General features: G+C 27.0%; 1 protein-coding gene across 1 annotated transcript; it reads left to right on the top strand.

Moving 5' to 3' along the window:
* The first annotated feature begins 407 nt into the window (after positions 1–407).
* Positions 408–12,828, top strand: LOC140179120 (uncharacterized). Its single transcript, XM_072217746.1, has 4 exons — positions 408–834; positions 1,375–1,479; positions 1,726–2,222; positions 12,691–12,828. Exons 1-4 carry the CDS (start codon positions 408–410, stop codon positions 12,826–12,828), a joined length of 1,167 nt encoding a protein of 388 aa, XP_072073847.1.
* Positions 12,829–13,197: the final 369 nt, after the last annotated feature.

The raw sequence follows: 13,197 nt of genomic DNA, 5'->3' as shown, positions 1-13,197 counted from the left end.
GCTAAACTAGATTGAACAAAGAATAGAAGAAAAAAAGTGGTTCAAAGAGTACAAATGCAACGTTGTTTTGCCCTCAAAAAACAGATTATAAAAAGATGGATTAAATTTTAATTCTTTTCGTATCAGATTCATTCAATTTAGACACTAAATTTAGCCTTCTTACCCACTATTTGAATGATTATTTATTATTTATTACATATCTATTTCATTTAAATATATTTTATATATATAAACATTTAAAATAATATAATGTTATTATAGATCGTACGTGGTTTCAACTTGGTTATAACAGTTTCGAATAAAAAGTTTTAAATAAAATAATCTTTCTGGACCCCTCTGCAGAAAGAAACCATTTTAGAAAACATATTCGTGGATACAATCATGTATTTTCCTTCACTTCGTGTGGTATGCACATAGACGAACAACTGGCTATAACAAGTCGTGGTATATATACATTTCGTGCTCAAGACTCAATATATCACAGTATAGGGGGATTTTATCCGGATCAGGACACGCGACCACGTTTTTTGCAACTGTACATATATGATACTGAGCACGAGTTGCAGAATAAGATACTGAAAAACACACAACTACATGAAATATTGGTTTTCAAGATACAACAATTGCTACACCAGTATAATCCTTCTCTCCATGTGTTTCGCCAGCTTGCACAACGGTCAGATGTACATGAGTGTAGTTTGCTCATTAGAGAGGGACCTACTAATCAGCCACAATATAGCCTTCCAACTGCATCACAGGTAGCAGCTATAATTGTTGGTGATGACGTTGAAACAATGATTCGTGGACGAGATATTAAGGTGCAAACTCATGCTGGTAGCCTACGAAGGATTCAGGAATTCGTTGACTATTACGATCCACTACAATATTCTCTTCTTTTTTCTATTTGGAACTCATGGATGGGATATCATTACTCGAAGTCAAAGTGGGAGCAAAGTATCATGCCGAACATATTATAGCTATATGCTCCATGTACAAATTCCCATTTTCTACGCAGTATAGACTTCAATAAAATTCTGCCAAAAAATTGTTCAATGTATCTAATCTTTTTTACAAATTCTTAAAAATTTGTAGATCCGCCCCGATGATCATTCCACCGTATTGCAAGCAGGGTGACTTATACAACAATATGTTGTTGGTAACTATGTGAAATTGAAACCGAAAAATTAAAATCGATTCGAACTAGACAGAAGAAATTACGGGCAGAATTATACCAAGGCTTACAAGATGTCTTGCACACATGAGAAACCAATGTAGGTAACTATTGTTGTATCTAATTGCTACTTCGTAAATCATTAAGAATTATCCAAAATAATTATTGAAACTAATAATATTTCTCTCTATATTTGTCTTCAGAAAACGTTGGAAGAAAAAGAACAATACTACCATCGTCGTTCATTGGTAGCCGTCGCGACATGACCCAACGCTATGAAGATAGAATGGCTATTATTCTTAAAGAGGGCAAGCCAGATATTTTTCTCACAATGACATGCAATTCATCTTGGACTGAAATAACTTCATAACTCAACCCAGTTCAAACTCCACAAGATCGTCCAGATCTAACAACAAGAAATTTTCGAGCCAAATTTGAACAGCTGAAAGAGGATGTAATTACTAAGGGTGTCTTGGGAATGGTGAAGAGCTATATTTATGTCACTGAGTTTCAAAAAAGAGAATTGCCACATGTACATATGTTGTTAATCTTAGAAAATAATGACAAGTTAATTGACTCGGGGCATTATGATAGTTTGGTACGTGCAGAGATACCATCTAAAGAAGTAGAACCACACCTACATGATGCAGTGCTAAAACATATGATTCATGGCCCTTGCGGAATACTTGATCAATTTTCACCCTGCATGAAAAATGGTCAATGTAAATGCAACTACCCAAAAAAGTTTGCAGCAGAAACACGAAGAGGTGACGACTCATATCCGCAATATAAGCGACGATTCGACACTCTAGTACCGATTAACCAAAATGTCACAGTTGACAATAGATGGGTAGTTCCGTACAACCCTTGGCTACTACTAAAGTATGATTGCCATATTAATGTTGAGATATGTAGTAGCATCAAGAGTATAAAGTATCTCTACAAGTATTGCTACAAGGGTCCAGACCGGGTTGCAATGGAAGTTCACAACGGTTCTAATGTTGACGAGGTCCAACAGTTTGTTGATGTAAGATGGATCGCTACTCCAAAGGCATGTTGGAGAATATTTAAATTTAACCTTTACCGAATGTATCTATATGTAAAAAGGTTACAAATTCATTTGCCAAATCAATATCAAGTGAGCTTCTATGATCACCAAACATTCCTGAAATACTTAATGATGATTATTTCTCTAGAACAATGCTCACTGAGTTTTTTGCCCTAAATCGTGAGGAGGACTAACAATCTAGGCATCTTCTGAAGAGGAAAATTCCAGAGTATTACACTTGGCACAACAAGGAAAAGGAATGGCGTCAGCGCAAGACATAGAGGAGATCCATCGGTCGAATTTATACTGTATCACCTTCAGAAGGAGAAAAATTCTATTTGCGTATTCTGTTATCTAATGTTAGAGGACCAATCAGTTGGGATGACTTGCTAACAGTGAATGAGGTCCAATATTTGTCCTTCAAGCAATCTGCTTAACACCGAGGATTGTTAGAGAGTGACAGTAGCATCCGTGCGTGTTTGGTTGAGGCTTCTGTTTTACGATTGCCATGTGCTTTACGAAGGTTGTTTGCAACTATCTTAATATTTTGTGAGCCTATAGATGTAAGAAGCTTATAGGATGAATTTTTTTCATATATAGTGGATGATTATCCGTCAACCAGCACTACAACAGCCTTAGTGTTCACAAATCGGCTACTCAGGGATATAAATGATATACTCCTTCAGCACGGAAAACAAATTAAACAATACGATTTGCCAGCTCTAACTCATTAAAATGACAATGACAACTCGATACCCAGAGTTATCCAATAAGAACTGTCTGTCGAAGTACCCCGGGAAGACATGTGTTCCATAGAAAGATTGAACAATAACCAATCTAAAGCTTTCAAGTGCATTATGAATACAATTGAGAGAAGAGAAAGTGGAATGTTCTTTGTTGATGGGATAGGAGGAGCAGGCAAAATATTTTTTTACAAAGCTGTAATTGCAGAATTGAGAAATGAGGGTCATATTGTCTTGGTAACTACATCATCAAGAATAACTGCAACATTATTGCCTAGGGGTCAAACAGCTCATTTTAGGTTTAAGATCCCAATTAATGCAGAACCATCATCCATTTGCAACATAAGCAAATAATCAGATCTTGCAAAGCTAATTAGACAAACAACAGCAATAATCTGGGATGAAACACCAATGACAAATAAAGAATCGATGCAATCATTAGACCGCACTCTGAGAGACATATTAGCAAACGATATGCCATTTGGAGGAAAAGTGATGGTGATGGGAGGAGATTTTCGCCAAGTACTGCCTGTCGTACCGAAAGGTAGTAAGTCACAAATGATTTCAGCTTCTATAGTTAAGTCTCATTTATGGGCTTCCACTAAAATTTTTCATTTGCAACAAAATATGCGATCTTCTAATGATAATTTTTTGCTGAGTATCTTATGCGCATTGGTGATGGAATTGAGCCCACCATACATGAAGACTTTGTACGGATACAAGCAAATATGGCAATTCTGTGGGAGGGTGAAACATCATTACTCAAGTTAATAGAAGAAATATTTCCAAACTTACAATCTCATGGGTGAGACGCTTCTTACAGGGTAAAAAGGGCAATATTGACGCCAAAAAATTATGATGTGCAACAGCTTTGATATAATTATCAACCAGTTTCCAGGAGAAGAACAAAATTTAGTCTCATTTGATGAGGTAGAAGGAGATGCTAATAAGTTATATCAACAAGAATACTTTAACTCAGTTTCTACAGGTGGGTTGCCACCTCATGTGCTGAAGGTAAAAAAAGGTGCACCTTTGATGTTATCGAGAAACATAGACCCTAAGGCCGGCTTATGCAATGGTACAATGGTACAAGGTTACTATGTCGTGGAACTTTTCAAAACATGTTGGATGTAGAAATTTTAACTGGCCATCACTGTGGAAGAAGAGCTTCCTTGCCTCGGATAAAATACAAAACAACAGAGAATTCAGGACTGCCTTTTATACTTATCCGGAAGCTATTTTCTGTAAAGTTAAGTTTTGCAATAACAATAAACAAATCACAAGGACAGACCATTCCTAAAGTAGGGATCTATCTCCCTAAACATGTGTTTAACCATGGCCAATTATATGTTGCTTTGTCTCGAAGTATTTCTCAGTCAACTACAAAAATTTTAGACAAAGAAGAAAAAATAGATGGAACAAGTGGAGAATTTACCAGAAATATAATTTTCAAAGAAATATTGTTACCTTCACCACAGGTAATTTATGTTCCTAGTAAATGTATGTGTAGTTACTTCTTGGTACAATTCAGTCTTCATATAATTTTAATATTTAAATCTATTTCATTAATATAGATATTTTTGTCTACAAACTTCAATTTATTGACGGCTAATGACTTATATTTTTTTAATAGACAAATTGATTTTAAAAGAGCTCATCAATATATGCTAGGAGATAAAGACAACGAACTTGAACATCTGTTTTACGCAACAGGTACGTACTAATTATCATTAACGGAGACATACTAGATATACTAGAAATATATTAACAAATATCAATTATAGGAAGAAGGATTCCAAAGTCTTTGGAGTGCATGGAAAGATGAGCAATCAATTGCATCAATTGAACCAATAGACAATAAAGTAATTTTTTAAATTAATTACTGTGAAAATTGCATTAAATATACATACTTCTATTTCTATGTTAGTAATCATAATCATATGTTATCTAATGGGTTCATTCCCTTCAAATTTATTCTGTTGGTTGGGGAGGTACGGTTAAAACAGACAAGACCCAATTCTGCAAGATGATAAAAAAGAAAATACTGCTCCAACAACCTACAAGGTAATGCAATCATCGTAATCAGAATATTATAGATATGTCTATTATCTATCCCCTTCTATATTCTTCTTCTTTTATTAGATGAAGGGAAAAAGTTTATGGCTAAAATATTAAAAGGTTACTCTAAGATTGCAACAGAGATTATATTTCTCATGTTGAATAAAGTTACAAAAAATAATTTTATACCAGTGATACTAAATTAAACTTTTTTCTTTTTCCAGCAACAAATTCACAGGAGCAGAACCAACTCATGTTAGTAAAGAACAACATTGCAAGTACCTATCATTAGATTAAGAAACTGCACAAAATAGGGGTAATATCGGATAATTATAGATTTAAATATTCTACGGATGGTTTAATGACTTTTTTTGTTGTGCATGTGTAGAAAATCTAATCTCAAACAAGAAATTTCAATTTTACAGGTTTTATTTTTTTATTGTTAAATTGTCGTTCAAATATAATGAAATTTGTATTGGCATAAGGTATATTTTATTGATTTCTAAATTTTGTAGTTCTTCAATACTCAAGAATTTATTGATAAAGAGATGTACGAAAAATTGCTAAAGATTTTTACTCGATACAAATTCAAAAATGACTTTAGGTTTATCTTAACGTCTTTACTTATAGTTTGATCTATAATCCCAAAAAAAAGACATAATTATTTTTTTCTTTACACTTTTTGTAGGCACATGAAAGATTCTTCAAATACAGATCCGTACTTTACCTTACCACTTAAAAAAAGGTCCCTAAACAAAGAAAAAAAGTATGACTTTTTGAATATGGCTTATCTTTTGTAAACAATCGTATTTTTATATTTATTTTTATGACTTTGAGTTAGATAGAAGAAGATAAAATATTATTGTAATAACTATTTTATGGATTATGTTATTTGTGGATAGGTGATGTATGTGTTTATTATAATTAAATCATTTTCATATTGTTATTATTTATAGATAGGTAATATATGTTTATTTTAATTTGAACATGTTTATATTATCATTGACTATTTTATATTATTATTTTTATGTTATTCAAATTTAAAATTTCAAAAATTATTAAAATAATCAACTTTAAATCCATAAAAAAAGCGGCTGAACAAGTACGATAATACCTGTTAAGCCGCTAGTATCTATAGCAATATAGAGAAAATGGTGTCCAATTTTTGTATTTCCATTTTAACCTTATTAATAAACAGTGATTGACGTAACTGCATTTTGAAAACTGGTATAAAATATAATTATCATTCATATTGCGTTTACTTTTTTATTTTACGCACAACTCTCAGTCATGTGTCTTCTTCTTCATTTCACTAAGTACAGATAGTACTCTCTTTTATCTTTCAGATAATTCTATTAGTCTCATATTTACAAAGTATAGTTATCAAAGTCACATCTCTTACTATAATTAATACATAGTTATTCAATGCGTCATCATTTAGATTATTTTTTTTCTATCTTTTTCTATCGCTTGGGTTATGTAAATTTTATTTTTTATTTTTTTCTAACAATGGATACGAAACCTTCTCAATATTGAAAGAGAAAGTCTATGCCTGTTATTCAAGATCGTCATAAAAGTTTTATGACGACCTTGAATATACTTTAAAGTTTTATTTTATGATAAAACTTTAAAGTATATTCAGTTTGAATTGTATCAATAATTTGAGAGAATAGATTTGAACTTAAATAACTATTTTTAACAAAGAGCATTGGATATATATTTATTGAATTTAAAAAAGAAATTGTATATTTATATGTCATCTTTTATTTTTGTAATAGTGGACAGCAGTAGTGCTCACATCACAATTTTAAAGTTTATTTTATATTTATGTCAATTCATAAAGTATTTTACAAAAAATTATGTTTAAGAAAATTTTTTATCTTATAATTATTTTATATTTTAGAATTTAAAATTTTATATTTTTATTTTTATTCAAGAATTATTTTTGTATTTTATTTTAATTTTGTTAGTCTAAAAGTACTAATATTAATTTTAATTTTTAGAATAAATAAAAAAATGTGACTTTTTTTTATAAATTAGATGATTCAAAAACTACTCATTATAAAATAAGTTAAGTTTAATTCTTGACATGTTAAATAAAAGATAGTTTAATTAGATAAAAAAATTATAAAAAAATTAATAAAAATTATAAGAACATATATCAAATAAAAAAAAAATTTTTACATCAAATTGATAAGATAAAAAAAAGTTTTTTTATATCAAATTAATAAAAGAAAAAGACAAAATTATTTTTACGTGAATAGTTAGAAATGAATTAAAATAATAGAAGAATGACTGAAAATATAAATTAAATAAGTAAATTGAAGAAAAGAAAAAAATGTAAGTCAAAATTATGCATGAAACGGAATGAAATTTGCAACTACAGTGGATGAAGGTAATAGAAGACTATAGAGGCGATGCAATTGATGATGTTGAAAAAAAAAAAGGAGAAGAGCGATAGTAAGAGAAACACATAAAAGTGTGCATGAAGAACAAAATTGGTAGATTTTTCTAAAAAATTGAAAAAAACTTTAATCAGAGTGAAATCAAACTACTCGTGAGAATATAATGTACTAAAAACAAAAGGATATAAACTAAAACTAATATAGAATTAAACAACATATAAAGATGGTGAAGAATGTAAAGACATCGATAAAATAAAGGATATAAACTAAAACTAACATAGAATTAAACAAAACATGAAGATAGTGAAAAATGTGAAGACATTGATGTTCACTTAGTCCATTTTCTTATTTACTAACCATTTGCAGATACTCTGCATTTATTTTTTGTTAGGAGATGTGTTATTATGGTTATAGGAGTAACAAAATTGTTTTATTTTAGTGGGAGGTTATTGGATTTTTTAAAATAAATTTTATGACTATTTTATCCTTATAATTTGCTTTGTGAAATGGTTTGGTAGAAAGTAAATATAGTCCAAAAAATTGGAAACTAAAATCATGGTCAACTCTTTGTATTGGCTTTATAGATTACCTTTTGTTATATGGTACAAAGATTATATATAATATAATAAATGGTACATGTTCTCATATACAAAAATATGAAATTAATATTACCCTCTCATGGAGTTTCTCTACCTTAATAAAAGAACCAATATCATTTAGACTATGTTTATTTTTGTACTTAAGAAAAAAATTAATATCATTTAATTTTCATTTTTAACTTTTAAGATACACATGAAAAAGATGTAACCTTTTATACATTAGATAATTTAAGAGATACTTATTATATAAGAAGTTAAAAATATTCTAAAATTAAAAAAGTATTTAATAACAAAATTAAGTTTATTCAAAATCGTAGAGAGGATTAGAGAGAGAAAGAGAAAGTTGATACTTAATTACAAAGAATTACCACCATCAAAACTATTAAATTTGAGTATATTAAGTGAGGTTTAAGAAGCAAACTAGAACGATAAATCTAAAAATTTTTTGTCTCTCTTTATATAATGTTTCACTTTAAATAACTATTTTTTATGGATAGTATTCAAATAACGAACAAAATAATAAGAAGATTCGTATTAGATTATGAAAATTAATCTCATTCTTATAATACGATAACATTATTTCAAAACATATAAAATGAAATAATGAAGTATAGTTTAATTGATGTGCACAATAAAATAAATATGAAATTTATAAAATAGCAGTCAATTGTGAATAGCAATAGTTGCCTTCTATCATAAGGTACTATGTTAAACCGCGACTTAAATTTATAATTATCAGTTAAAAATTTTACAATTTTGTACTATTTTTTATTATCTTGGTTGAAAATAATATATTTTGATATTGTTTTTTAGGATTATTGACATCAAAATTTAATAATTTCAAAAAATTTTAAATTCTTTATGTCTTAATTCTTTTAGCAAAACTTCAACCACTCATAAAAATTAACACAATAGATGATTATAAATTAAAGTGATAGACAAGAGTAAAAGTTGCGATGATGATACTTGGTAATAATTAATAACAATTGGATGAAGAAAATGTAGAAGGAGAAAAAAAATGAAAAAGGAGAACAAGGTAATATAATAGTGGCGATGAGACAATGGCAGGTGTGTGTACAAAGAATAATATATAGTAAGAGAAAGAATAATATTTAATATAGTGAGGCGATATAATATAAATATAAATTAATAATTTAAAAAATAATAAAATTAAAAATAATTTAAAAAATTAAATATAAAATTAAAAAAATATTTTTATCAATTAAAGTTATACATAAAGATAAAGAATGTTTTAAATATATATTTTTATATTTACTTTAAATTAAATACTATTAAAAATAAATAAATAAACTTAATAACGTTTCTAAATAGTTGATAACTCGTGCCAAGAAGACAGACAAAAGTTGCCGATCAGCCGGAATAAATACAAAGAAATCATATATAAAACAAAGAAAGAAATAAAAAAGAAAATATTTACATGATCAGACTTCTTCTCTTCCCCATCTTCTCTTCTTCAGGGGAGAGCAATATTCTAATGGATTTCAATTTGATCATGCTGGTTAGAATCACTAGTGATGACAACTTTCGACGTTAAGGTTTGTAATAACGTGAGTATACGATCAGTTTCCTTTTCCATGCACATTGGAAATGCCTAAATCATTTCGTCTAATATGAAAGTTATTTCTACTAATATTATTCTAAAGAGTGGTTTATTATTAAAAAAAATATTATTTTTCTACCATTTTTTACTATAATCTCATTAAGATTTTTTATTAGATATAAATTATTGTTGTGAATTTTTTTTATTTTGGATATATTTAAAGAATAAAAGTAAAATAGTTTAATTGAGACAATTTTTTAAAAATAAAATTACACAGAATAATTTTTTCTTCAAATTATTATCATACTATTTTAATATATTCTAGATACTTATACAATATATAATATTAATTGGTGTCTAAATTTAAATTTTAATATTATCCTTAACGAAAGAAGTTTATTCCATACATACATTTGAATAAAAAAACTTCCATATATTTTTCGAAAGCAACTTTATTAAGAATTTTTTATTCGAGGTAAATTATTCATGTGAATTTTTTTATTATGAATATACTTTTAAAAAATAAAAATAAAATAGTTTAATAGGACAATATTTTTTTAAAAAAAATTATACAGAATAATTAATAATTTTTGTACCAATTTATCACTGTTCATCTTGCGTATAATATTTATTTATCTAAATTTATTTATGGAATACCTTACAAAAATTATATTTAAATAATTTTTTTTATCTTATAGCCATTTTATATTTTAGAATTCAATATTTTGTGTTTTTATTTTTGTTAAAGGTTTAATTTTTTATTTTATTTTAATTCTGTTAATAAAAAGATCCTAATATTAGTTTTAGCTTTTAACTTTTAGGATAAATAAAAAAGATGTGACTTTTTTTTTTTATAAATTAGATGATTGACTTGTAATAGAAGAAGTTAAGTTTACTTCTTGATTATAAGAGTACATATAATTCACTCTTTTTATTTTTTTTTTACCAAAGATAGGAGACTCGAACCCGCAACCTCTTAGATGAGTACGGAGAGACTATGCGATTTGAGCTATAACTCATTGGCCATATAATTCACTCTTGCATGTAATTAAAATAAATATAAATATATTGATTTTTTAAAATTTACATTAATTATTAAAGTCATGATAGAATGGATGTACTTCTATAAAGATATGAAAATCACTTCATAACTATTTTTTTGTTGGAAGAAAATGACTCAATAACTATAAAATCTAATTTAAACAACTATAGATAAGTAAAATAAGTAATAAAAAGTGGACATAAAATTTAAATTTTTTATTATTTTGGTACAAAAATAAATATGATAAAATAAATCATTATTTTCATACGTAATCACATCAAATTTAACATTATTCTTTTTTAGAACTATCTATTTTTTTTAGTTTTTATTCTTATTTTTGTGCTTTATTTTAATTTTGTTAAATAAAAAATTATAATATTATTTAACTTTAATTTTTAACTTTTATCATAAATAACAATATGTGACTTTGTATGCATTAAATAATAAAAAAAAACCCATAATAGAAAAAGTTAAATTTACTCCTTCGTTATAATAATAGAAGGGTAAATAATTCACAGAATAGTTACGAATTTTTTTACTTGAAAAAGTAATATTCACTCTTGAGTGTAATAATTATGAATTAATACATGATAATAACTAATTTGCGATCGAAGAAAAAGTAGAAAGAGAATAAAAAACGAAGAAAGAAAGAGAAAACAAGTCAATATAATATAATAGTGGTGATGAGCCAATAACAGAGGATGGGAAAAAAATAACGAAAACAAAAATTAAAAATTCTAAAAGAATAATAAAACTAAAGATAATTTAAGATGTTGAATATAAAATTATAAGACATAAAAATTGTTTAGCCATTAAAATTATGCGAGAGAAAGAGTGATTTAAATATAAATTTTTATATCTGCCTCATATTAAATAAAATTGAGAACATAAATAAATTCACAAATATTTATAAATTTTTATCTTCATTGTTACACATAATAACAGCGTAATGTTTTTTGGTTTTATACCTAAATTAACTCAAATTTAATTATTCTATACATTAAAAATAAATAAATAATTTATAAATTTTTTATTTTTTATTTAATTATTCTATACAAAATTTTTGAATGCTTGATATCTTAATTTTTTTTAAATGATAAAATATGACTTAACAAGTAAGTATGAAAAATAAGTATCTATATAATATAGTTATATATCTAGATATCTAGATCAAATCATTCTTTTAGCAAATCTTTAACAACTCAAAGTTAACACAATGGATAGTTATAGATCAAAGGCATAAACAAAAATGAAAATGGTATGGTAATAATTGATTGCGGTTGGGGTGAATAGAAAAAGAAAACAAGGAACCGAGGAAGGAGAATAAAAACAAGGCCCATAATAGTGAGGATGAAACAATAAAAGTTATAATGTATAAATAATGATAAAAGAAATTGATAGTGTATGATATAATGAGATGATATAATTAAAATAAAAATTAATAATTTAAAAATAATAATAAAATTAAAGATAATTAAATATGTTTAATATAAGATTAAAGAAATAATTTTTCTTATCTATTAGAATTATGCATAAAGATAAAGACTGTTTTGAATAAAAATTTTTAAATTTACTTTATATTAAATAAGATTGAAAAAATTAAGTAAATTTAATATATAAATAACTAATTTGTAAATAATATTAATAAATTTTTATTTTAATTTTGTTAACCATAATAACAACTTAATTCTTTTTTTTATTTCTTTTAATTTAAATTTATTTATTTTCTACTTCATACATATATTAAATAACTTAAAAGTATTTTATTTTTTATAATTTATTTTTTAATTATTAATATTAAAGTTATAACTTTAAAAATAAAAATATAAAAATATTTTTTAACTCAATAAAAAAACGACTGAACAGGGACCACAAGTGTTTGTTGAGCCGCTAGTTTAAATATAAAATCCCAACAAATTTTAAACAAAAAAAGATAACTATCCATAAATAAAGAGTAAATGTCCTTTTCGGTCCTTGACCATCTGTTCGATGGACTTCGCACCTCCTAACAAATATAAAAACCCAAATCGGTCCCTATCTACTTTAATATATATACATTTCAGTCTCTGCAACCGGTTTCGAACAAGTCACTTGCTGATGTGTCAGTAATTTGTCCCTACAATAATGAAGAAGATGGCCAAGCAAGTGACTGTCAGCAAGTGACCTGCTCAAAACCGGAGACTGGAATGTACATATATTAAAGTAAGTAAGGACCGATTTAAGTTTTTATATTTATTAGGGGTGCGAAGTCTATCGAACAGATGGTCAAGGACCGAAAAGGACATTTATTCTAAAATAAATTATCCATATATTTAAATATAGAATCCCAACAAATCTTAAATAAAAAGAAAAAAAGATAACTACCCATAAAATCGAAAAGAAGTTACAAAGGTGATCCAGTAAGTTGCCATTCCAACTATAAATACCTCTTTATCCCAAATATTTCTCAACCCATAACTTTTATATTACCTGCATAATACCTCTAAATACAAATATTCTGAAAATTAGACCGGACCGGCCGGTCGAACCTGTTCAACTAGAGACCGACAAAAAAAAAAATAGTCCAATCC

This window comes from Arachis hypogaea, chromosome 15 (assembly GCF_003086295.3).
Source record: "Arachis hypogaea cultivar Tifrunner chromosome 15, arahy.Tifrunner.gnm2.J5K5, whole genome shotgun sequence".
Taxonomy (NCBI): Eukaryota; Viridiplantae; Streptophyta; class Magnoliopsida; order Fabales; family Fabaceae; genus Arachis; species Arachis hypogaea.
The sequence above is the reverse complement of the archived record's forward strand: the minus strand, read 5'-3'. Positions and strand labels throughout refer to the sequence as shown.